The sequence below is a fragment of the Harpegnathos saltator genome, unplaced genomic scaffold (genome assembly GCF_003227715.2).
Source record: "Harpegnathos saltator strain DR-91 unplaced genomic scaffold, Hsal_v8.6 scaffold810, whole genome shotgun sequence".
NCBI classification, from domain to species: Eukaryota; Metazoa; Arthropoda; class Insecta; order Hymenoptera; family Formicidae; genus Harpegnathos; species Harpegnathos saltator.
The window spans coordinates 308,447-335,940 of record NW_020230661.1 but is presented as its reverse complement, the minus strand read 5'-3'; the positions used below and the strand labels follow the sequence as shown (position 1 = coordinate 335,940).

General features: G+C 42.1%; 1 protein-coding gene across 7 annotated transcripts in view; it reads left to right on the top strand.

Moving 5' to 3' along the window:
* Nrx-1 (neurexin 1) overlaps positions 1 to 27,494 on the top strand; it is a 497,229-nt gene that overhangs the window by 337,433 nt on the left and 132,302 nt on the right. For all 7 annotated transcript variants that reach the window (XM_019845315.2, XM_019845314.2, XM_019845312.2 and 4 more), the window contains 2 exons: positions 23,158 to 23,265; positions 26,362 to 26,554. In XM_019845315.2, the coding sequence (XP_019700874.2) occupies positions 23,158 to 23,265; positions 26,362 to 26,554 (301 nt within the window). The remainder of the gene's footprint in view (positions 1 to 23,157; positions 23,266 to 26,361; positions 26,555 to 27,494) is intronic.

Genomic DNA, 27,494 nt, shown 5'->3' with positions numbered 1-27,494 from the left:
TAATATATATGGAATGATGGATCGGCGGATCATCTACTAGATTGCTCTCCATGGCGCTCGATCGTTTGCAGGCGCTTGAAACGGAGAAACGTTGCTAAGAAATCTGAACTCTCATTCCATTGATTGGATATAAACCGGACATATGACGTCCGGTTTGACTTATTAACCGGACACTGGACAAGACTTCTGACTACCTGACAGTCCTGGTCAAAACCGAACAGTTGGCAACCCTAGCGGGTGCGGATGTGTTGGAAACAGCGAAGCTCTTTGCGAGCGGTCAGTAAAAGCGTCTGCGGCTCCTCGGGCGGTAATGAGATGTGCTGAGATGAGCAGCAAGCAAATGTTCAGGAAGCGCTCCCGGCCGCGGCCGCGGCGCCTGCGAAGATAGGCCGAAGAGCAAGCCGGAGTTGTCCGCGAGCTATCGAGAAATTTAATGCACAAGCGAGGGACGAGGAAACAGCATGGGAGCAGCCATTTGGACTAAAAACATTTCTTGAGCGCTTCCTTCCAACTCAGGGAGAAGTTGCCTGATCGCTTCCTCGGCGCGACCGGGATCTTCGATTGGGCTGTCTTGTGCCGCGAATATCGCCGACGGGCTCTTTGGATTTTTCGAGCCCCGGCTTTCGCTCCTCGACGCCCGGCAAACTTCCGTCGACTTCGGCACACGTAAAGCTACCGTAATCGTAATTGACACTCGCTGACAGACGGGATGGGAGCGGGGGGGGAGGAGGCGGTGGTGGTTGCTGGGGTTTAGCGAGAGTCTCCGTGAAACGGAGAGGACGGCACGAAAGGGCGTCACTCGTGGATTAGTAAATAATTTATTTCAGGAAGTAATTTAACTTTTCTAATTGATCGTCTGCTCGCGCGGCTACGAGTTTCGCGGGAAGGACGCGCGGTGCAGTGGGACTGGCGGAGGGGGGGGGAGGAGTGGATGGCGGGCGCGCGCGGCCGATTTCAGAATGAAATATCCTCGACAAGGCGCCACTTTGTGTCGACAGACTAGCGAAATGAATTTCTCGCCGTGATGGTCGCCCCACCCCGCCATTCTCGTCTGGTCTCGTCTGGTCTGGTCTCGTCCTGTCTCGTCTCGTTTTATGAGGATGAGATTCTCGGTTACCACCATAATTTGGAGGATTTCCAGGCATTAACGAGATCTACATGATCGAGCCTATGCGTTTGTGAGCGCACTGTGTGTACATTCACGCGCATTAACCCTTCAAGGACCGATGACGAAGATCTTTGTCATTTAGGAATTTGCCCAAAGGGCCGGGAAAAGGCGAATCTTCGCCACGAAACATTTTACTATGCTGAAGTCCAGGCGTGTTCTAAATAATGACGAAGAGTGTTACTAGATGTTTTCAAGTTCGGTGAACACGATGACGCAGCTAGCTTTTCTATTTTCTCTAGAAAACATCATAAACGAAATATAGCCACTCGGAAAACGGTCTTTTTTCGATTTTCTTGAATCTTCGTCAGGAAACACATATGACCGTCTTGAAGCTGAAAAATTCTGAGAAGAATGAGTTCTGGCGAGACCTTATGTTTCTTTGGGTTGCTGAATACGAATTTGGCATCAGATTTTCGAAATTCAGAATAGCTAAATCAATATGGCGGAGTCAATACTGTGGCAACACGGGGTTTTTCGAAAGAATATATGTATGGCCTTGCTATTACTTTTATAGAGATTTTCAGGGGTGCTAAATACGAATGTTCCATTATAATTCAGAAATTGACACATTGGTGAATATAATATGACGGATTATATATATGCAAAAAATCCTTACTCTTGATATTCGCGAATACATTTGTTGAAAATGTACTCCCCAGAATGCATCCCTCGCAAGTATTTTGTGGGTTCGAGGAAGTTGACAATTGGATTTAACATCCCACTTTTTCGTTTCTTTTGTTTTTTATCTTCTTGTGCTTTTCTTAATTTTTTGTTTTTTCTCATTTTTTCATCATTTTCATTTCCTTTCCATTTTTCCTAATTTTTTCGTTATTTTTCATTCTTGTCTTTCATCATCTCCTTTCTCATTCCTCCGTCTTTTTCTCTCCTGTTCAATTATCGAATTTTTCCACTATTTTTCTAGAGTTCATGATACTTATCGAAACATGTATCTTTATATAATGCGATCTGGCAATTTTTACATATATTTCGAACTTGTTTTCGGATGCCATTCGCGAATAATTTGCAGTCGGCACTTAAAAAACCTGAACGTGGAGTTTGAGTGAATTTATTCTTCTCGAAAATACGGGAATTATCGTGATTGATCCGCCATATTGGATCTACTATTTTGAATTTCAGGAATTTAACATGAAATTCGTATTCAGCATTACTAAAATCCCTCATGTACAGATTTTCAGCGAAATATGACGGATTTTAATTTTTGGGACTTCAGGCTCTTTTCATGGATTTGGCTCGGTCCTTAAAGGGTTAATTCGCGTCGAGAGAAGCATTGTTCCCCCATTCTAGTCATCATTCTTCGCCAGCTGTCGGAAGCCGACCGGGTCTAGCGCGAAATGTAAACAAACATCTCAGCATGCGCTGGTTTGTTAGTATAAAAATTTCTTTACAATATTTTGGGAACATGCATCGGCCTTAGGACGGATTCACATCTTGTAAGAAAAGCAAAAAGCAGAAAGGCAGCATCCAATCAGAAGCGGTGCTGTCTGTCTTTCTCTTGCGAGAGACTATCGGCGTTTGTCACTCTCTCTCTCTCTCTCTCTCCCCTCCTCTCTCTCTCTCTCTCTCTCTCCCCTTCTCCTCCTCTCTCTCTCTCTCTCTCTCTCCCCCCTCCTCCTCTTCCTCCTCCTCTCTCTCTCTCTCTCCCCTCCTCCTCTCTCTCTCTCTCTCTCTCCCCTCCTCCTGTTCCTCCTCTCTCTCACTCTCTTTCTCTTTCTCTTTCTCTCTCTCTCTCTCTCTTGGCTTCTGCTGTCCCGCTTTCTGCTTTTCTGTCAAGGTGTGAATCCGCCCTTAGAGACATTTATTGTCTGGAGTTACGACTGTGACAAATTTCCGATCATAAGCTGCAGGAAATTATATTCCGATTCGTTAGCTTTTGTCTGCTGATGGCTGATTAAAAAGTTATGCGCAGAGGCACATTCGTTAATACGTCTGCCATTATCTCATAATAACACGGATTAGGAGAAATCGTAAATCTAATCAAGACGTTTCTGAGGCTGAGATGTATGTTTCCTGAGTGTCATAAAAAGGTTTTTAGAATCGTTATGCTAAGGTGTTTGTTTACATTTTGCCCGGCTAGACCCGGCTGGTCACCGACAGCTGACGGAGAATGACTACGGCCGGAGTGGGGGGAGGGGGGGGGACAACGCTTCTTCTCTCGCGGCGCGAATTAATGCACGCTACCGTAGTCGGCTGACTCAAGGCGGAATCGGGTAATCAGTTGAATCAGTTAAAAATTAATCTAGTTAATCTAGTTAAAAATTAAGCTAAATAGTTAAAAAGATAATAAATTTTAACTTAACTTGGTTAATTTCAAACGTGTTAACTTTTAACTTAAACTAGTCATTTTTTAATGCATCAACACTAACTTATTAACTTTCTTCGAGTCACAAGTTAAAGTAATTCGTCGATATTAAAGTTGTATGAAAATGGTCCACAATGATTATTAAGGGATTAATTAAAGAGTATTAGTGAACGTGTGCGCATGATGCGGCGGAATGATCTCTGCAAACAAAATCTCATTCAAAATGACTGGGTTTCTGTTAATTATCTCCTAGCAAAAGCGAACAGTTCATGATGGTAGGACTTTGGAGTTGTAGAGTTTCTTAGTATCATGTACCGCTTGTTGTTGCCAACAGATTATCAACAAATTCGAGCCATTTTGGAAGAGACTTCGTCTAGGAAACTCACCCTCCCGCTTCTCGGGTACTCATTCACTAACATTGTTTAATTAATTCCTTAATAACTTGTATTCATAAAATAGCAGGATTTTCCAGTTCAGTTTAATTCACTCAACCATATACTCAAACATCTCGCCCCTTTCATTATTCTTAATTGCTCTTAATTGAGCATTTTGTTTTTAAACACTCTAATCTATTAGAATTTTCTCTATTATACTTTTTAATTAATGTATATTATTAAAAAGGGAAAAATGCATTATCTCTCTTATAAAATACTATCTTTTTATTATTTCACCTAAATTTACTGTACAATTAAGAGGTTAATTATGTGTGAAGGAAACATGTAACTTATAATTAGTATAATTAACTTTTAACTTTAACAGGTTAATTTAATTTTTTAATTTAGCTCTTAATCGAGTTGGTTGTTTAAGTAATTGTTAACGTAAAATTGTTGTACGGGTCATTAATCTTAAAATTAATTTAGTTTGAAAACAAACTAACTTACCCGACTCTCTGATTCAAGGTTGCGACAAGCTCGTCCTTTCTCCTTTGAGTTTCGCAGCGTATTCCGCATCCAATAGGATAATAGATGTCTTGAGAATTACTACTAGGAAACCAATCCCTCTTTCACCATCGGATGCGAGATACGTTACGAAACTCTGCGAAGAAAGGAGCCGCGACCTCAGATCAGCCGACTGTATACAGACTGGCATAATACAGCCTCAACATTCAGTACAAGGTTACTAGTATCTACTAATTGTACAAATTCCTTCCTAGATATTAACGTAAAGCCGCCATTGCGATAAACGCTGATAAATCCTGCTTTGACAGGATCGTTCCTTCTGCTTCGAATAATCAATAAGTAGTACACCAATATTGCGTACAATTGAAAAACCCTGATAAGCCAGTTGCACAAAATGATGAGGCCATTATGTCCGTACACTCGTTTGAGAAACTGTTTCCGCACACATTTCTTTTTTTTTATGGCCACAATTGTGAGCCACTGCTCACAGATCGGCATGGAAATCACATAGATTTATTGCACGTAGACTGGACGCTCCGCAAGAGACTGCGAGGATTACACAGGGTGTCCGGGACCTTCTGGAAGCGAAAAATTGTGAAGATTAATCAAATCAAACTGAGAAGAAAAGTCAAGTACCATTTTGCAAATAAGTACGCAAATTTTCGAGTTATAAATTAAAAGAGTCTCTAAATGTGGTCATGTTCAATCATTAATAACTTAATAAGTATTATGATTTTTACAAATGGCACTTGATTTTTCTTCGCAGCCTGATGTGATTAATCTTCACAATTTTTCGTTTTTAAAAGATTCCTTACCGTACAGGGTATCCCAGAACAGAATTTTTATAGAGCTCGTGGAGACGTAGAGCGGGTTAAGACAAACATTAGAGTCCCGTGCCGTTTTGCGATATTTGCAAGAATTATCGAGTTATTAATGATAGAAATCTGAGAAATGGGCGCGCGCCGAGATGGATGATTGGAGGAGCGTTGCAGCCTCTCTGTAATTAATAATTTGATAATTATTGCGAATATCGCAAAACCGTATGACACTTTTATGTTTGTCTTAATCCAATCTATGCTTTCACGAGCTACGTAAAAATTATTCTGGGACACCCTGTATATATGATAAGGATAGTGCTTTCGCCACTGGCGTTTCTTTGTCTAGCTTCGCTTCTAGCGGAGAAAGTTGAACGAAGATAACATGCCTGCGAGCAGTGAAAGGGGAATGTATTGAGTTGATCAACAAGTAATGTCTGATTTTTCTGTAAAAGATTATCTCTGCTTTTCTATTTTTGAAAAAAAGGACCATTCGCAACTTATAAAAACGCATATATAATCTAAAGGCTTTAACGTGTAATTAAAAAAAAATTCATTATATTTGGTTGAACTTTTAGTAAACTTATTTTGACTTAAAGATGAACAACGAGAAAATGTATCTTCGTGCGATTGTGCTTTTTTATTCCCGCAAAGGTAGGAATGCAGTACAAACAGCAAAAAGATTTCTGATGTACATGGCGATGGTGCTTGGATGAAAAAATGGCGTAAAAATGGCTCAAAAAGTTTCGTGATGGAGATTTTAGTATGACCGATGATAAATGTTCTGGCAGATCGAGATTGATAACAATCAAATCCTCAGTCTGATTAAGAGCAATGCACGTTATATCGCACAAGAAATTACTGAAACGTTAGAAACATCGAGATATCCAACTTTGAGAATCATTTGCATCAACTACGGTTTCCAGGTATAATGGTTTGGGTTGCGCACACTTTGCAGCGCAAGAAATTTAGTCGATCGAATTTCGGCTTGTGATTCATTGCTAAAACATAACAAGAACGAGCCATTTTCGAAGCGGATTGTTATTGAGCATGAAAAATGGACTGTTTGTAATAATGTGATACGAAAAAGACGTTGGAATAAACCAGGATCAACCTCGTTAACCCCTCCCAAAGCCGACTTATACCCCAAAAGGATCATGTTATGTGTATGGTGGGACTGGAAAGGAATATTTTATAAGCTCCCACCTCCTAAACAAGCATTAATTCTGCTAAATGTTGTTCACAATCGGGTAGATCGAAGGGAGACATTAAGGAAAAACGATGAGAACTTGCAAACAAGAAAGAAGTAGTTTTCCATCAAGCAACGCGTATCGTTACAGGCTCAAAATTGAAGCTCTCAAAATTGAAAGCTCTCAAAATTGAAAGAGCTGAATTAGAATGTTCTTACTGAATTAGAATTAGAAAAAAATTAATTAGAAAAAATTTTTAAATTCGTTCTTTGCAAAATTATTAATTTCGTTCTTTGCAAAATTTGTTTAACAGAAAAAATTTTGATTCTCTAGAAACCTGTGGAATGCATCTCTCAAGACTTTTGATGGCAGAAAAAGTCATGGATTAAAATAGCCAATACATCATTTAATAAAGTTTTCTGTATTAAAAGAGAAAAATTACTTCTGTTTCTTAGCGAAAAGCCCGACATTACTTATTGGCGAACTCAATAGTCGTTCTTCGTATTTTATCTTCAAAACTTTTCGCAAGAAAATGCAGTCTATGTCTAAGGAAATTCGGCTGCAACAGGGGATCGAAGGGGAGTTGAAGCGTCTACGCGATGTAAATATCGGCCATTCGATGTGCCCTCATCTGATAGGTGAGGACATGACAAAGATATTTACACTTCTCCCGAATTCTCCGTGTCGCTCGCGACGTCGACGTCTCGCATAAAGTGAGCATTCAGTGACGGGAAATGATATCTCTATTACGCGTAATCGAGAACATTCGTCTGAGCTCTGTTAAAACTTGGCTGAGATAATGGAGAACAATCGGCCGAGCAGGAACCTTCTCTGCAGAGATCTTTCCGTTCCTGCGAGCGAGTTTCCCGTCTGGGCTTGCCAGGCAACGAAAAATTCAGTTACACTAACAAAGTTGCCTCTCCCACGTCTATAAACGTGAAAATATGTGTGTGTCTGTGTGCGTTGTTTTTAGTAATTGATCCGATATCCATCGGACCGAGGTAATGACAAACGACTCGCTGACGCGTCGATTGTCTCGTGATCGAGATTATAATCGTTCCGAAGTAATAATCGGGACATTGACCGCGATTACATATCGCCCCGGTCACCACGCCGGCCTTCCGAAAGTTTCTATGCCCGAAGCAGCGCTCGATCTCGCGCGTGTATAAGACTTGTGCACATATATATATATATAAAATATATATTTTCTTTTTGTTTCCCCTTTTATTTTCGTTTTTTTATTTATTCTTTTTTCCTCTGTCCTCATATTTTTTATTTTGATCTTTTCTTCTTTTCTTTTGATTGTATATCTCTATTTATCTTCTTATGTATACTACATACATATATAATACATATATAGGGTGTTTCAGACCGAGTCACCCGATTTTTTCGTAAACGCGACATTTCAGAGAAAAATGTTTCAGACAAAAGTTGTAGGGCTTCAAGGGATCTATTTACTGATGCTATAAATTTGACCTTGGGATGACCTTGAAGAGCCCAGTCAAGATCAACATAAAAATCTTAAATAGAAACTCCAATTTCTGATTACACCGTCTTTTTCCACCAACTAATTTGAACAACTTTTGTCTGAAACATTTGCCTAATATTTTTTTAGATATTTAAGGATAACTTGGTAACTTTTTCAATATTTAACTTACGATATCTCGCTAACTGTTTGTCGGGATAAAAAAATGGTACTAGACTTTTCTATTCTACTTGGTCTCAAGAATATATTGGTACAATAATGCTCTATTTATTGTTAATTTATCGATCTTTCGAAATTTCAAAATCATTAAATTAATAACAGTCATATATATGTTACACACACACACACACACACACATATATATACATTTGTCTACTAATCGAAAAGTCAATAATTTATATCACTCTATATAAACTTTATCTACGCGGATGCATTTCACATATGGCGTTGTTACGACAATTTAACATTCAATGAAGGTAAAATTGGAGTTATTAATGTCGCATGAAATGCTTATTTGCCGACGGAAATATAAAAGTACGAGCCGTCGTGCTCTTTCGCAGGTGATATTATCGCGTCGGGCAATTACACTCACGTCATGTCGGACAGCTCCGGTTTTATTCCCGTCTCCTATTGTGAAAGCTGAAAAACTGTTTCGTGGAAGCGCCCGTTTGAGAACATTCGTATTTAGTGGCGCTTCTCCGCGGAGAAAATTGGATTTTCCATTTAATCCTAAACCCAAGTCTCTCCATTTGGTTATTACACCTTGCACAATAGACGCGCGGCGCCTTATCGATCAAAACGATTGCATTCTATTGCGCACCCCTCTCCCTCTCCCCCTTCCCTCTTTCTTTCTCTCTTCCGGCATCTCTCTTCTCTTGGCACTTTCTCGCTCTCGCTCTCTCTCTCTCTCTCTTGGCACTTTCTCGCTCTCGCTCTCTCTCTCTCTCTCTCTCTCTCGCTCTCTCTCTCTCTCTCTCTCTCTCTCTCTCTCTCTCTCTCTCTCTCTCTCTCTCGCTCTCTCTCTCTCTCTCTCTCTCTCTCTCTCTCTCTCTCTCTCTCCTTCCCTCTCCGCGGTCAGGTTCGTTTGTTAAGGTAGACCGCGCTGAAAGCCGCTCTCGACGGTAACGCGTGTCCTTCTCGGAAACTCGTTGAAAGTGAGAACGAAAAAAGAGTCTTGGAATGAACAAGAGACTCGAGAAGGACGTACTCCTGCTCCTCTGGCGCGTCCTTGGGAATTGTTGTTCGGAGGAGATATTCGCCCCGGCAGGAGAATGTAAGAAGTGGTCGAAGAAGAAAAGTCCCGAGGACTTCTGCCGGCGCTCGAGAGACGAGCAACCACTCGAGAGAGATCGATTCCTTCGATTCCGCGCGCGGCCGAAAAAATTTAGGGAGATTGCGGCGAGACTTGGGGCGAAATTTATTACACTCGGGTCTCCCACGTTGCCGTTGTAAGCTTCCGAGTCGTGGCTTAGCTTTAACGTAACGTATCATTACCCGCGATCAATGTGACGCGACGCGATTGCAATCGCGATCCGCCGTTGCAATCGTCGGCGGATCGGAAATCAAACAACCGGCGAGAATTTCTGTTTCCGCTCGTCCGCAATTTGTCCGTTTAATGATCTTTTCGGTACGAGCGTCTAGAATCAACAGCCGCTCAGCGTTTATTTCTCTTTATTCCGTCACTGACAAATCTTGGGAAGATGAAGATTTTTTCTTTTTCCCTTTTTATTTTCGTTTTTATCTTTTTTATTTATTCTTTTTCCTTCTGTCCTCTGTGTGTGTTCTTCGTATTCCTTGTTTTGATTTTTTTTTTGATTGCATTAGGTGCAAGAATAATTGCGGTTTTTACGTATCGAATATATAAAGACGTATATATCAGTTAAAAATTATATTTATTAATCAAAATAAAGGCCATTGACCTGCACACATTTTTCTCAATGGGAAACAAGTTTGTTTATTCCTACAAGATATTAGGTTGTTCGAAAAGTAATTTCGGGTTTTTCAACTTAGATGATGTCAATTGCTTGTTTAAACAGTTAACCTCATTCTAAATCAGAAAACCGTTTTATATATTTACAACGCACATTTCAAGCTTGGAAAAAAGTTATTTTGGAATCTGTCAAGTTGTTTTTATTTGGCGTCGCATCAAAAATGAGAAACCAACGTAAGCATTTTCGTCACATTTCACTTTTTTATTACCGTAAGGACAAAAATGTAGCGCAAGTAAAAAAAAATTGTGTGTCATGTATGAGACGAGGATGTGTTGACTGAACGCCAGTGTCAGAATTGGTTTTCGAAATTTCGTTCTGGGAATTTCGACCTTAAAGATGCACCACGTGTTCTGAGAGGCCAGCCAAGGTTGATGAAGACCAAATAAAGGCATTGGTATACACAAATAGTCATTTAACAATACGAGAAATTGCTGAGAGATCGAATTCGACCGTGCATGAGCATTTGAAATAACTTGGTTTCGTTCGAAAGTTCGATATTCGGGTTTCACACGTTCTCAAAGAAAGAGATTTGTTTCGTCGTATTACCTTTTACGATTTGCTGTTGAAACATGAGGAAAACGATCCATTTCTGAAGCGACTCATAACTGGAGATGAAAACTGGAATGTGTACAATAATATTAAACGCAAAAGATTATGGAGCAGACGTGATGAACCAGCTCAAAACACATCGAAAACTGATATCCATCAAAAGAAGGTGATGCTCTCTGTTTGGTGGGATTGGAAAGGAATGATTCTTTTTTTAGCGTTTTTTCGAATGTAGATTGTCATCAATTGGACAAATTGAATAATTCCATTAAGCAGAAGAGACCAGAATTGACGAACAGAAAAGGTATTGTGTTTCATCATGACAATGCTAGACCTCACGCAAATTTAATGACTCGCCAGAAGCTGTTAGCGCTTGGATGGGACTTGCTACCGCATTCACCATATTCACCTGATCTGGCATCATCCGATTATCTTGCTTCGGTCACTGCAAAATTCTTTGGATGGTAAAAATTTCGATTCAAGTGAAGATGTCAGAAACCACTTAATTCAGTTTTTCACTAATAAGGAGCAGAACTTGTACCAGCGTGGAATCATGTTATTACCTCAAAGGTGGCAAAAGGTGTTAGAACAAAATGGGGTCAATACTTAACAGAATAAAACTTTTCTTTCTATTAAAAATATCGTCCTTCATTTTTATGCAAAAAATCGAAATTACTTTCCGAACAACCCAATATTATCGCACTAATCTTATTTTATCGCGCGAATAAGTCGCTCCCTCTCGCTCTCTCTCTCTCCCTTTCTTCCTTTGTCACTTTCTCTTTCTTTCTTCTTCATCGCCTTATCAGGCGGAAATTATTTTTCTCAGGGCTACGTTCTCCCGCCCTTCGCTGCTCTCTCTGTCCCTCTCACGTTTCCTCGTTGTTAACGCGAAAATAATGGTAGCGTGACACGAATAATATTCTCGTAGGCGCATAAACTGACTCGCTTCTAAGGCGATGTTTTTTTTTGTTTTTCCAAATAAGGGGTCGCACTTGATGATTCGCAGAAATACACTCCCTTCATTACAGTCGCGTTGCGTGCCAGTTAAAAATTTGAGACATTTCCGAAGAATGATTCGGCACACTCGCCCGCGGCTGCAAAATTCTTTGGATGGTAAAAATTTCGATTTAAATGAAAGTGTCAGAAACCACTTAATTCAGTTTTTCACTAATAATGAGCAGAAGTTCTACCAGCGTGGAATCATGTTATTATCTCAAAGATGGCAAAAGGTGTTAGAACAAAATGGGGTCAATACTTAACAGAATAAAACTTTCTCTTTTATTAAAAATATCGTCTTTCATTTTCATGCAAGAAACCGAAATTACTTTCCGCACAACCCAGTAGATAATCATATAAATGAATAAATAAAGTGGTTTGCATCACAGTATTATGGACAATCTTTCTTTCATTCTTGAGCATCTCGTTATTTGCACATATACCAATGAATGATTGCTTTTATCAGAAGACACAGAAGATGCTTCGCAATGGCTGCTCTCAGCGACTGGGTCATTTTACGTAGCGAGTCGTTGCCTCACCGAAAAGGTTGAAACGAGGGTTGAAACGAGAGCGGAACCTCCGGGCGGCGCTCTCGAACGCCGTATAGATCGCGGGGCGCTTCGGCATCCGAAATAACGCAAGTCCATGGGATTGATACTGCCCGCAGAAGCATCCGCACAAACGGGAAAACTTTTTCCAATTTCACCTTTGGGAGCGAGCCGTAAGTTGCCGCGAGACTCGGGACGGTTATCTTGAACGAAACCCGGGGAACTTTTCTTGCAGAGCGCGCGCGAGGAAGTGGAAAGAAAACAGCTTCCACGCGTGATTTTCCTCTGCATAGAAATTTCGAGCGCTCCTCGCCGGAAACAAAGAAACGCTCGCGCACGGGGCTTTAACCTTTAAGCGACGTGGCGCGGCGGCGCGCCGTATATTCCGAGCGACTGGCAATCCGACGAGTCGATCGTCGTATTAAGCATTGAAAGGCAGGCGCGTGTAAGCCGGAAACGTCAAGTTTATTTTATCGCAGCCGCATTAATACCCAACGCGCGAGTCGTGCAACGATTTCCGATAATGCCGCTTGGATTTATATGGATGCCGCGGCTTGAAATCAGCTGAAAATTTCAGGACAAAAATTGAATTTCCATTGAGCCCTTCCGGCTGGAAATTAATGTCGACGAGCCGAACGGCCTGACAGCCTATGTGACGCGCGATTATGTTACGTCTTTCGCGTCTCGTTTCGCCGACGTCGGTACGACGGGCGGTACGACGTTGCTGAGGTCGGGCTCGGAATCGTCGCTCGGCGATCGCTAATTTCGAAATTGCCTTCGGGAGCGCACGTTCTGCCGGAAGTCGCTTGTTGCGGGCGAGTTGAGCGCACCGCATCGCGCCGCTCAACGATGAGAGATTTATAGGAGTTCGCGGCACACGTTATCGACCGTGAGGAACGATTAAAGTTGGCTTTAAACCGAGTGAAAGATGCAGATAAGGCTCTACACAAACTTGATAAGACGAACTGCATTCGTCCGGAATTTATCGCCTCGAGAGTAAACGGCTCTTCAAGCCCTTTTCTTCGGCTCGAGTTTCCTCCTCCCACTCGGCCACGGAAGAAACGGGTGAAAGACGGTTGCATTATCGATGGAGAGAGTAGGGGTCGAAAATTCATAAACAGGTAAATACGGTTTCGCCGAAGGCGAACTCGAGCGCGGAAGAAAACGACAAATGTGCGGGGACTGAATGAAACTATTCGGGAGAGGAGTTCTCTTTATAGAAAAATCTTCAATTATTTCCTACGTACCTGGTTTGTTCTCCGGTGAAAACGGAATAATTCCGGTCGGTAACCTTTCTGTATAACGGCACAATATCTATCCGGAATTGATAGGTCTGTATTTATAATCGTCGTTGAAAACTTGTCTCTCGAGGGACGCTCGGGCGTGAATTTAGAGCTGGACTTGGAACTTTGTTGAATTATTACAAGTACGTGACATTGCAGTATCGAAGCTGAGAATCTCTCGCTCCTAGCATCACTAAAATCTGAATATCTCGTCTGGGGTAAGAGTCCGAAGCAACCGATTATTATTGGGAGATTGAATTAATTCTGATCTTAGTTTGTCAATTTTTTTATCTTTACCTTAAAGAAATGATTAAGTTCACATCGATCCAAATATTTTTCGTCGTTAGCTGTGACTTCTTCCCATCTTTCTGGCAACAGCGGTTCCTCGACGATAGAACGATCCAATCAGACACACATTTTTGCATATCCTCGTGATTATTGAAGTGTGCATCTGTCAAAACATCGTGTTGCATCGATCGGAATAAATGATAATCAGATGATGTTAGGTCTGGAGAGTACGCTGAGTGCGGAAGGATCTCCCATTCGAGCTTTAACAATGCTTCTTTAATAATTGAAGCAACATGTGGACGAGCATTATCGTGCAAAAGAATCACTTTGCATCTATTGCTGGCTATCGCTGGCCTTTTTTGCATCAATTCATCATTCAATTTGTTCAATTGCTGCTGATATCGCACTCTCGTAACTGTTTCATTCGGTTTTAGAAGCTTATAGTATACCAAACCTTCCATATCCCACCAAATACAGAGCATTGCTTTGTGACCGTGAATGTTCCGTTTTGGTGTCGATGTTGATGGTTGTCTTGGATCAACCCATGATTTTCTTCGCTTTGGATTATCAAAATAAATCCACTTTTCATCTCCAGTTACAATTCGCCACAGAAAACTCTTTTTTCCTATCTGGCAAGCAAAGACATGGCGATATTCAAGCGACTTTCAATGGCACTTTCACTCAATTCATGTGGAACCCATTTGCCTTCCCTTTGAATTTTTCCCATGGCGCGTAAGCGTTTAGAAATTGTTGATTTATCGACGTTGAATTATTCAACCAACTGTTTTTTCGTTCGAGCGTTTTCATTAAATAATGCTTGCGATTCAAAATCTTCGAATTTCTTTGGTTGACCAGTACGTTCTCGTCATTCAAATCGAAATCACCACTTTTGAATCGTTGAAACCAAAATTTACAATTGGAATATGATGGAGCTTGATCAGCATGAGTTATAACAAGCATTTCATGAGCTTCAGTTGCCAGATTTATTCAAATCAAACAAAGAAAGTAATGAATGTCAGAAATTTTGTACGATCCACTTTAGATGCGTATAAACAATGAAACTATCAGTAACAATAGCGTGCAAATTGTCATATATCATAGGGAAATGTCAAATCTTTCAGTGATGCCAGATTTCAACATTCGTACTAACCATTAACTTGTTACTAAAGCTATCTATTACTAGGGACCAGAGTTAATTTAACCTCCTAATATTTATTGATGTTTAAATTAAAGAGATGTACAGAGAGAGAGAGGGAGAGAGAGAGAGAGAGAGAGAGGGGACGGGAGAGCGCGAGGATTGCAAGATTGCGGGGTTCAACTGCCGAATATGAGAGACCGAGCGGAGCTCGGCGTCCTCAATCGCATAAACTGCGGAATCGGCTAGTTCACAACCTCCTGATAATACAAATTTTTAAATGAAATCTAAACTCTCTCTTCCATCTAATGCGTGACATCAACTGAACGATAAAAATCTTCGATTATAACTGCTCTTGGTAGGAGCTTGAATCTCCCGAGAGCGCGAGACCGAAACACGACGTTTCGCGTTGTTGTTGTGTGCGACATACGGAATTTGCGCCTTAACGTCCTGCCTCTACCGGAACCTTCCGCTCGCCGTTCTCCTGAGCTTTTAAAAAGACAAAGACGTTCGAATCCGAGGATTATCGGGCTGGAGTTCTCGCCTCTCTCAAACGGTTCTTTCTCGTGTTCCACGTAAAACCTTCACGTCGACCTTCGCGTAATTTTGCACGCGGTCGTGAACCGAATTGTTCCTTTTAACTTTTCGTCATTTACCTCACGCGCTCCTTGCAAAAAGGGCCACTCACGTATTCCGCTTGAGATTCTTTTCTGCGCGAGTACGAAATTCACAGATGTCTGGGAATATGCTGATTTCGTATATGTGCACAAGCACGCATACACACACACACACGCGCGCGCGCGCAGACGCACGCACAGACACCTGCGCGGTACACACCGAGTGTAATTGGAGTTTCGCGAGACAGCGGGCTAATTTTTCTGATGGAGAGCCCGGCCGAGAGAAGTCCCGGCGACGCCATTTATTATTTATTTCTCTCGCCGTTGCGCGCCTCATCCACCGCGAATTTCTTCGCACTTGTCCATCGCGTCGCTGCTTGCGCACCGGCGAGCCGCTAAAGAGCAGTGTGACTATTCAATTAGGCCGACACGAGTCCTTCGACAGTTTCGCCGCGCCGTGCAACACGCCGCAGGTGTAAAGACTCGCACAGGATAGCCTGGCAAAAGGAGGCGACACGCGTTTAACACGAATGAAAACCGACGGTGACGAAACGCCACGTATTCAATGTTGTCCAGGTGCTACGTGTGTGACGAGAACGACGTGTCGATGAGTGGCGTGTGGATTGCGCTTTAAGAGGTCGCGGAAGCGGAAGAAGTAAGGGGAGGGGGAGGAGAGCGAATTAAAGAGGTATCGACACTCCGCGCTCGCGTTTTGGGTCACGCTTTGTGCGCCGGTGAACAAGATAGCCCGGTGCCGTTTCCCCGGCTATTTAAATACGCGAATTACGGGGGCGCAGAGGGGGGTATTTAAAAAGCGACGGGCGCAAGGATTTCGACGGATGTAGGCCCATCTCATCGGACGTTGATTAACAGTGACGGATGCGCCGCTTTGTCTGTCTCCATTTCGGTCGGGAAATATTTCTGGCCGCTCTTTGTCCAGTCGATCGTTTGTGTGAGAGTGGCCTAATTACCGGACGGTATTTAAGCTCAAAAAGGAGAGGAGGGACGGGGCTAGGTGAGAGAGACGAGAGAGGGGGGGTGGAGGGAGAGGGAAAAAATAAAAGAGCAGTCGAGGAGAGCGGACAGCGCGCTTCTGCGACGACTCTTCCAGATTGCGAATTTCTCGCGAGGTGCAACGGAGGTGCTTCATTTAATTATGACCTCTCACAATGGAGACAATGCCTCTTTATGCGGGTGCTGTTTTCCCCGTAATTGCAAAAGGGGAAACAGTCGTTCTCAGGCTGTGCGTGCTCGCCTCTGCGTGTGTGCGCTTATGTGTGCGTATGTATGTGTGTGTCGTCGGTTGACGTTGCGCCTTATGCTCCTTCGATCTTTGTCTCTCTCTCTCTCTCTCTCTCTCTCTCTCTGTCTTTCTCTTTAAAAAAATGCTACTCGCGCTAAAACGCGACGAAAACATCGAACGCGCTCGTTGCCTTGCCTGCATGCGAGAAAAATATCGACACGCTGGGATCGCCATGATGGAATTCGTCATCATATCGCCGCGTCTCACAAATTTACGTATGAAACGCAATCTCTTAATTGCATGTAACAAATTAAATATACAGCCAATAAAACGAACCAGCGAATACATGCATCACAAGTTGCATTTATCTATCGCATCTCTTTGATGATTTCGATGTCAATTGAGCTTTGAAATAATCAGTGGCAATTAGCTTGGTAGTCAGCGTACGCTGAGAGAAAAAGAAATATCGGGGAGAGAAATACAAAATATTCATTCGGCGGGAACTAACGAAACATATTAACTTGAATCGGAATTTTTTTAATTATTGGCTTGGCGACTAAGTGATTGCGGATTTTAAATAAGAATGAAAATTCAAAATTTTTAATTTGCTTTTTTAAATTTTTTTCAATGCATGTATGCGATACATTGAGCTTCTCTGCAATATCACGTGTTGTGCTATGACGATCTGAATCGATAATGGCCTTGATATGGGTCTCATCGACTTCAACTGGACGGCCAGATCGTTGAACATTTTTCAATGAAAAATCACCAGAACGAAATCTGGCAAACCAATTTTGACACTGCCTTTCTTTCAAGGCTTCATTCCCATATACGGCACATAACTTCTTGTGTGCTTGCGATGCGTTCTTGCCTTTCCGGAAATAATACAATAAAATATGTCTGAAGTGCACGTCTTGCTCTTCCATTTTTAAATTGGGATAAAAACAAAACTAAAGAACTAATCGATATAATTTTTGTACTAAATGTAAGGTAGAAGTCCATACAATAGGAAAAAAATATAGGTTAGGTACTTTGAACACGTTAACGAAACAAAAGAAAGTGTAAAATCCATCTGTCGACAAAATCCGCAATCACTTAGTTGCCAACCCAATAAATATAACCCAATAAATAAATGGTACGGAACGATTTTTTTTCTTTCATAACAAGCTGTGGTTTTAAGAAAATGTGCCCTCTCGCATTCGAACACAACTCTTTCTCAGTGTAAAAAAAGAAATATATATATATACAAGGTGTCCGTGTTTTTTTGGAAACAAAAAATTGTGAAGATTAATCAGATCAAACTGAGAAGAAAAGTCATGTACCATTTTGTAAAAATCGCAATAGTTATTAAGTTATTAGTTGAAAGTGACCATATCTAAAGGCTCTTTTAATTAACAACTTGAAAATTTGTCCATTTATTTGCAAAGTAGTAAAGGACTTTTTTGTTCAGAATGACCTAATCCATTAGGTTGATGCAAAAATAATTGCGACTTTTATCATTTTAAGTTTGTCGCCGAAGTTATCGTTTCCAGAATTCCATCTTGTAGGAATAAACAAATTCGTTTCCCGTTGGGAGAAATGTGTGCAGGCCAATGGTTTTTATTTTAATTAATAAATATATTTTTTTAATATATCGATTATAAATAAATTTTTAACTGATATATGTGTCTTTATACTCAATATGTAAAAACCGCAATTATCTTTGCACCAACCTAATACAATTATATGACGGCAATGTGTCTAGCGGTAGATATGAATATATTGAACTTTGAACTCTAAATCTTAAACCTATCGCTAGGCATAATAGCCATCATCTAATTGTAGGCTAGATCATTTTGAATAAAAAAAATCCTTTACCATTTCGCAATTTCCAAATTATTAATTAAAATTTATCAATTAAAAAAGCTTCTAAATGTGGTCATTTTCAATCATTAATAACCATTACGATTTTTGCAAAATGGTGCATGGCTTTTCTGCTCAGTTTGATCTGATTAATCTTCATAATTTTTCATTTTCAGAGGATCCCGGACACCCTGTATATCAATATATTATATAAGTATACCCGTCATTAGAACAGATAATAATTTACTTTATGATTTTTTATGATTAAACGCATCGTCGGCGTTGTTTGTGGAACACGCGATCCTAAGAAATCGAAGAATTGTGCGCACGTGAAACATTCGTAACATTCGCTTGACTTTCGGGAAACCGTCGTCGCTCCGGTACGACCGTACCTTCAGAGAGAATCTTGTTACTCTGTTGACAGTCGTTGTATTTTCTTTAATCTCCTAATCACACGCGTGCCAATGACCCCCATTGTCTGTGACGTATTGTTCGCTGAGTGTTTGGGGTCGTTTAAGGCAAGACGTTCGCACAGGCTTCGACGAGCGAGTTGTTGTCGCGCGCGGTGTCTGAAGGTAGTCGCCGGTGAAATTCCGCGCGAGAACGATCCGAATGCTGACACGCGTGTCTTGGAAGTTTCCTGGCGGAAATCCGGGATCTCTCTCTTCATTTTCCACGCGTTTCCCCCGCCGGGACACGATTCGTTCCGCCGCGGATCTCGCCGCGAACATCGCTGCTCCCGAAACGATACGTTCTCCAGCTTGTGCGCTTGTGCTTAATGAAGATGCTCGGCGAGATACGATCGCTCAATGGCGACGACGTTGGGCGACACCTCCTCGCCGAAATTCGCCACCTACGAGACTCGCGTCGCGGAAAGGACGACGCGCCGTGCCGTGTCAGTGTCGGAGAAAAGATGGCTCGCGCATCTCCTCCGGATAACGCTAGCGGACCGAGCGCGGATCGAGGAGCAATGGATTGCCGGATGCGACGAGGGGAGGGGGCGGGGGGGGAGGGGAAGGGAAAAATGGCCGGCACTTCATTCCGAAATAAAGCGGCGACAAATTGTTCCGTCGCGCAGGCGAGGAACGCGACGCGACGCGGCGGTGGTGTCCTTATGGCGGCATCCTCGGTTGCTTATGCTGAATCTTTACGGAGCTGAAAAGATAGAGAAGAAGTATGACTACAACGAGAGGACCCATTCCGTCTGATGCTGATTCATAGCGGTTAGGCGTGCTCTGCATTATTCAGAGGGCATACCTGACCGTATAACGTAGCGCGGCTTTAAATATGGCTGCACCACTTTTGACTGTCAAAGTGGATAATGCGGCACGTGGTGGTATACCATTCTCTCTCTCTCTCTCTCTCTCTCTCTCTCTCTCTCTCTCTCTCTCTCTCTCTTTCTCCCCCGTCGTCCTTCCCCTCCCCTCTCTCTCTCTCTTGAGAGAGAGAGAGAGAGAGAGAGAGAGAGAAGCGTCTCCGTTCCTCTTTCGGCCGCATCGATCGTTCGCGAAAATCGAGAATGAGGTGGAACGCGCGCGCGGCGTTTTACATGCCGGGGAGAAAACAAGAGGAATTTGCAAGGAAAGTTTTTACGTTATTTATGCGCGCGATTCTGCGAGGCGCGCATTCGCTGAAAGGCCGCTCACACTTGACGAGGCTGCCGATAACGAGATTGCCTTCTGCCAACGGCGAAGGGAACAGGTGATTTTTGCGAGATCAACATTTCATCACTTCTCTCGCGGCGGCTAATCGCCGCGTGAAATGAAATAGATAAAGAATCAAAGAGCGAGGGGCGGGGGGAGAGTCTGAAAACAAGTATTATGTAAGCGACGAGTCATTTTTGGTCTCGGGTTTAACTTGCAAAGTTTATCGCTCGTGAACGCTCATTAAAAGGGTCGGAGGGAATTTTTCCCCCTTCCTTCTTTCCTCTTAAATGCCTCGGGAATCAATTAAAAAGGCGAAATAATAGGAGAAAAAGAAAATTGCGGAGGGATCGTCGCGGCCCGCGCGGGCGACATGAAAAAAGCCAAAGCCGCGAGAAACAATCTCGGGATAAAGACAGCGGCGGCGACGCGACGTGGAGGGGAACGCGCTGTTTCATTTAAATTCGGACGCGGAGTTCATTCTTGCGAGCGCAGACGCGCGAAAGCTGTTATACACGGCGCGCGTGCAGCGATGCCACGAGCGTATCCCGTTATTTCGACCGACCATTTCCTGTCTTTCCGCGATGTGTAGCCTCCGCGGGATACGCCATATTTTTTTCCCCGCTGTCTCCGATTTCGCTGCTGTTGCCGCGATACGCGTGATTTCCTCGGATTTTTCTCCGCGTTTGTTCTGTCAACGATCCTATTATTTCGCAATCTGTCGGCGCGCGAAATGAGTTTCCAAACTTCGGACCGCCGACGAAGACACGTATATTTTTATACATATCTCTGTGTATACATGCATCCTTTTTTTTTTTTTTTTGCCGCGGACACGAAACACACATCGCCCATCGCTCCTGGACCCGTTGTTGATTCTTCAAACAATTTTCGACAAATGTTGCATAAAAAAATATTTCCACTTCAAATATTTTCCTTCGCGGCGGCGAAAAAAGAGCGTTCTTGTCACAGACGCGACTGATAAAGGAATGACTATTTTGCGTGCGATATCGGGCGCGCGGAAATGTAACGAAATATCCCCGACGCGCTTTATTCAAAAGCACCGAAAATAATTTTAGGAAAAATTATCCCGTCGCGCGCATACACACACACACACACAGAAAGAAATCTTTGCGTTTCGCATATAAAAAAATATACAGGCTATTGAAAAAAAGGGCTGACTACGTACAATTATATTCTCTCATCTACCCTTGATTTCTGTCTATGAAGCCATTCGAAAATAATTGTTTGTTCGGATCCGAACAACAACTTTTACAAAAAATAGGAAATGGATGTCGAACGATATGCAATATTCTAGAAATTTGAGCATCTTCGCAGGAACATTTCGTGATGTCTAGAATCCAGAACTGTATTATCTCACACACGCGGTGGATATTCTGCTCCTCCTAAAACTTTCGTTTCTTTTAATTCTGGAAATTCGTTTAAATCGATATTGTTGTTTACGTCTTAATGTCGAAATACAGACTTTCTTAGTCTCGACTCGGCATTAACTTTTAAATTGAACGTTTTGGGCACACTATGTTTAGAGGGACATTTTCGTTTGTCTGATGAAAAAATTACAATCGCACATAGCCAGCCCACCCTTTCTGAAACATTCTTATGCACAAAGTACGTCTTTCGAAAAACAGCAGGTCTCTCGAAAAATAGCACACGCTGTGAAACGAAACGCGCTCTATACGAAAACATTGAAGATAATCTTGGCAAAAATTATCCCGTCGCGGACACACACATACACATACGCACACACAGAAGAAAATCTTTGCGTCCCGCATATAAAAATATATATATAGGTTATCCAAAAAAGGGCTGGCTATGTATAGTTATATTCTCCTCATCGCGACGAACAAAAAAGTTTGTATAACCATAATTCCTAAAACGCTTATTTGAAAAATTAATATTGAGTCAAGATTAAAAGAATTAATTGCAACGTTTTAACGTATAATATATACTATTTATACACTATTTATTTAAATTATTAAATCCACCCTTGATTTCTATCTATGAGGCCATCTGAAAATAATTGTTTACTCGGTTCCGAACAATAACTTTTATAAAAAATGGATGTCGAATGATATGCAATACTCCAGAAATTTTAGCACCTTTGCAAAGACATTTCGTGATGTCTAGAATTGTATTATTTCACACGCGGTGGATATTCTGCACCTTCTTCAATTCTTGCTCCTTTTAATTTTGGACATTTGTTTAAATCAATATTGTTGTTTACGTCTTAATGTCGAAATAACGGACCTTCTTAGTCTCGACTGGGCATTGACTCTTAAACTGAACGTTTTGGGCACATTATGTTTAGAGGGACACTTTCGTTTGTCTGATGAAAAAAATACAATCGCACATAGCCAGCCGATCCTTTCTGAAATACCTTTATGCATAAAGTGCGTCTCTCGAAAAACAGCAGGTCTCTCGAAAAATAGCGCACGCTGCGAAACGAAACGACATACAGATCTACACGCTCATCTCAGCTCTCTTTCTCATACGGACATACGCAATCCCGCGTATATATTCCGCGACCACGGGATCGACGAATCTTTCTCGACATACACAGGGTGACCCGTTTGAAACGTCCATCTGAAGTATCTCGAATGAGAGGAGCGCCCTGTTCGAGAGACACGTTTCGGACAAAAGTCTGGACAATATTAGACCGAAGTTGCAACTTTTGTTCGAATCGCCTTTCGAATAATGCCACTCTTCCAAAATCCCTTAGATGGGCGTTCGAGATAAATCACCCTGTATACACGTGCACTCTCCACATATAAACGGGAGAGTCGAGTCTCCTCTCTCTCTCTCTCTCCGTCGTGCAAGAAGATATCCGTCGTCGTTATAAATATCGACAGAGCGACGGCGGTCCTCCTCCTCCGCCGTCCTCCGCTCGCGCCGAAGAAGCGGGCGTGCGCTGCGCTTGTGCCCAAGAAACGACCCGATTTTTTTAAGCGCCCCTTGACGAATGGCGGATTCCGCATAGGGCTGCACGTAGAGATTTCGGATGCCAGGCACGGCGAGTCTGGCTCGTCCATTCTTCTCTCAAGGACGACACGGCTTCTTCCTCGCCCGTCTTTTTTCTCCTCTTAGACCCCGGAGCGACGTAGTAAGAACCGTCTGTCTCATTTGTTTCAGGTTCTGCCACCCTGGAAGGCCGCCAAGTCCGGAAGTATATCCTTCAAAATCCGTACGAATGAGCAGAACGGACTGATCATGTACAGCCGCAGCGGGGCGCACACGAGGGTACGTGTGTCCTTCTTTAGCAGAAGTTCTCTCTAATTGTTCTAATCTCTCTATCTCTCCTCACGGATTTCCTCGCGCTCCTGATGCGGGACTTACACTGTGTGTGAAAGTTTCGCCGCCCTATTTTTTCTCTACTTCCTCCCTGTCACGTCTCGGTACGGTCACGCTGCGACCAGGGCGTACTTAACGGCGGTTTCACTTTAAATATTATCACCGGAGAGGAGAGCGGCGAAAGTATAACAGATTAATTGATGGAGAAATATTTACGCGCGCAGTAACGCGCCCCGCCGCGTTAATCGCGCTCTCCTTCAACTGCGCGGCGTGCGGCTTTTTCTCTTTCTTTCTCTTTCCTCCCTTTTTCCTTCTCTTTCCGTCGCTTTTCGAACAGATCCTTGCGGAAACTGTTTTTCGCGGGAATTTCTACGGGACGGACGCGCGCGCTCGAAATTAATTTCTTTGATATATTTATAACATTCGAGCAACTCCCGGCACAAAGAGGAGAAAAATAATTCGGAAAGTTATATAATGGGACACAGAACGCGCGCGCGGCTGTTAAAGTACGATTACGCGTCTGCGCAATTATTGGCCGGTGGAAACGTTTTTCGAAATAACAGCTTGCTTTTGTCCCGAAACTCATTTCGGTCGCGCGCGCGCCCGCCTGTGCTCGCCCGCGCCCGCGATTGTACGCTCGGCTGGGGATAATTTAATTATCGACGCAATTCCATCCTTCTGACACTCCGACGATCGATGAGCTGTGATGGCCAGCGACTTACTCTCCTAAATTTTATTTCATTACTCGCCTATTTCGAGACGCGTGCTCTTTCTGTCACTCATCCTTTTTTTCTAAAAATTTCACACAAGTGTGAGCTAATTTGCGCAATTACCGTTATAATTTCTATTATCATCTGAGATTATTCTGGGATAAAATGGCGATCGTCGGGGGCGAAACGGATTAACGAATGTCAGTCGACGCGACTGTTGTTTTGCGTTGCATTGTCGATTACTTTCATCCACGTCACCGAGACGTGGCGTTAAAGTTAAATAAGCAGTCTAATTTAATTTATATGTTATTCGCCGAAGTTGACAGGCCCTTTTTAGCGGCCGGTAAATCTCCGCGATACGTCTTCATTTACCGCGTAATTCCCCTAATAACGATGATGCGCCAACACGCGGTAATATATCTTCATCTGTCTAATAACGGAAATTCAATGAAAATTGCCATAGTAACCTTTTCTTATTTCAAGCACAGACGGCGAATAAATCTCCCCTGCGCGCTTAGCCGCAATTTGCCAGCTGCGCTAAAGTCTTACGCTGTGATATTAGTCTTACGCGAATGAAATTCAAATATGATTGCGCAAATAGCAATTCTAAGTCTTCTCCATCGTACAAAAACAGCTGCACCATAATATAAACTATATACAGTGGCGTGCAAAAGTTTCGAGCCATAGTGTCTTTTTAAGATACATGACGATATATTGATTTGTTCTAAAAATTAATTATATAAAATAATTGACATAACATTCTTACAAATAATAGTACAGTTACAAAATTTTGAAATTACATAATTTCTAATTATTTAGTCATATAATATTTACATGTGTTCAAAAGTATTGAGCCGTATTCTTGTTGTGACTTTATGAGCCCGGTTTGTTTACGTTTCTTATGAAACTCCTTCGTAAATATTTGCTTTAACTAAATTTCAGTCTATTGTCTACCACAATGCCGAAACATATAAGCCTTCAGTTACGCAAAGCCGTGATTAAGGCATCAATGCCTCGCCGTTGTGCTGCAGTGATTGTTTCTAAAGGCATGGCAACAAAGTATTAAGTTTAAGAAAACGTTGACATTTTCTGTTATTATTTTTCAATAATATATTTTTCTTATGCATAAGAAAACTTTTTGGCGCAATACTTTTGCACTGTTTGTAATAAGACATTGTGTAAAAATAAAGTATTTAGAATTATTAAGAGTTTGTAAAGTTTATATAATTGTAGGACAAATAAATACATTTTGTTTATATATATGTGTAAAGTTTTTAGCGCTCATTATGAAATGAATATATAATAATAATTGTGTGGCTCAAAAGTTTTGCACGCCACTATATATATATATATATATATATATACCGGAACGGCGAAATACCTCGAAAACTAAGTATTTTAGAAAAAAATGTTTTAGACAAAAGTTGTATGGTTTCAAGAGGAACATAAAATAACATCAGTTAACCAAACAACCAACCAGCTATATCATTTTGTTTACAAATGGCACCAATTTCGAAATATTCACTGATCATTACTTTTCTTAAATGGAAATCCCAGTTTTTTATTATCATCTTTTTCTACCAATTAATAATTAATGAACAACTTTTGAAACATTTTCACTCCGAACAACTCTGAAACATTCTTATATTTATCTAATATTTTTTGAAATATTTAAGAAAAACTTGGTAACTTTTTCAATATTTAATTTACGATATCTCGCTAACTGTTTGCCTTTTTACTTGATAATTTGAAAATCTACGTATTTATTTGCAAAATGGTATTTTGCTTTTCCTTCTTTAATTTGATTAATCTTCACAATTTTTCATTTCCAAAAGATCCTGGACACTCTGTATATAAATAATTCTACACCGTAATATAAATAATTCTAAACGGGTTAAAAAAATAGCGGAAGTACATAATATCGCATTATTGGATGTAATACCGAAACTTATTTGTTTAATATATCAGGTGACCAAAAAAGTTCATGACGTTCCTAGATTTTGTCATCGTCAAACTGCACATGCGCACACTATCAATTAAAAGTGTGATTATGCAGGCTTAAACAAAAGCTTATTTTAACAGAGAGTTCACCGGTATATGACGCTCTTACGGAAATTAATTATGACGAAATTAATTATGATGAAATTTATTATCTATCTCTACTGATTGAGACAGTATGAACTTTCTTGGTTGCCTAATATTTTTTAATAATGTATTCATACGTAAAGTGCTTACAATAACGTATACAGCCTGATGAATTTCACTTAGTTTAACATGGTTCATTTAATGCACCGGTTCATTTAACGCACGAACGACTTGCTTCTGTCCGTTGCAGCAAGACCTGTTCGCCTTCGAGCTCCTCGGCGGGCATCTCTATCTGCATGCTGACCTCGGCAGTGGCCCTGTCAAAGTGCGAGCGTCCAAGACACGCGTAGACGACGGTATATGGCACGACGTCGCCCTCAGGAGAGTCGAAAGGGACGGACGCGTCACCGTCGACACGTGGACAGTCGAGTTTCGCACTCCAGGTGACGTAAAAACTCGCTGTAAACGCCGCTTCTGTAGGAGCTAACTATTCCTCCCCCTCCCCCCCCCACCCCCGACCCGGAAATGTCGTTCGGTATCTCGGAAATGCAAAGCTCGTCCAGGCGCGTTCGATCGATAAATCGATCGGCCGTGCGGCCAGGAGGAGCGGGGGGTGGCGGCAGCGACGGCGGTGTCCGCGCCGCCACGAATCCGCGCTACCGGCAGTTTTTCAAAAAGAACTATCTCACCGTATATATAGAGCGCCTAGCCCGGCCTGGCAGATAAGTGTCCTCGAGCGTGTAACTCTGAATTATGAGTGACTCGGCCCGCTCAGCTCTCGCCGTTTACGTCGGTGCGCGCCGCGCCGCGCCGCGCGATGTCCAGAATTTACTCACTGCGCCGCGGTTAAGTGATAGAGCACTACGTGTGTACCGGCCGCGAACACGCCGCCCGATACCGCAAAAAATGATAAAAAGAATTTCATTGAGACAGCGGAGGACCCATATATTCTCCGGCAGATAACGGCGACTTAGAGCGTCGAGGACGTTATTGCGCCGCTTGTTCCTTTAGCTTCTCTTCCCTCCTCCTCCGCCACCTCTCTCTCTCTCTCTCTCTCTCTCTACCTCTCTTTTCCCTCTGCCTTTTTTCCTCCTTTTTCCCGGAAGAATGGAGACAGAAGATGGTATATTCGAGCAGCGGACAAAATGCACGAGTATTAACCGAATTAGCGGTAGTAATTGCATTGATGGTAGACGATAGCACGCGCGCGCGAGAGGGAGAGGGAGGGAGGGAGGGAAGGGGAGAGAAAGCTCGTTTAATTTCATCGCTGAGTACTAGTCAATTTCATTATTTATTTTCCTTGTGCTTGGTTTATTTGCGTTTAATTTAATCGACAGCAGCGGTTATTACACGGAATGTTTCTTTAATTTATTACCAACGGTG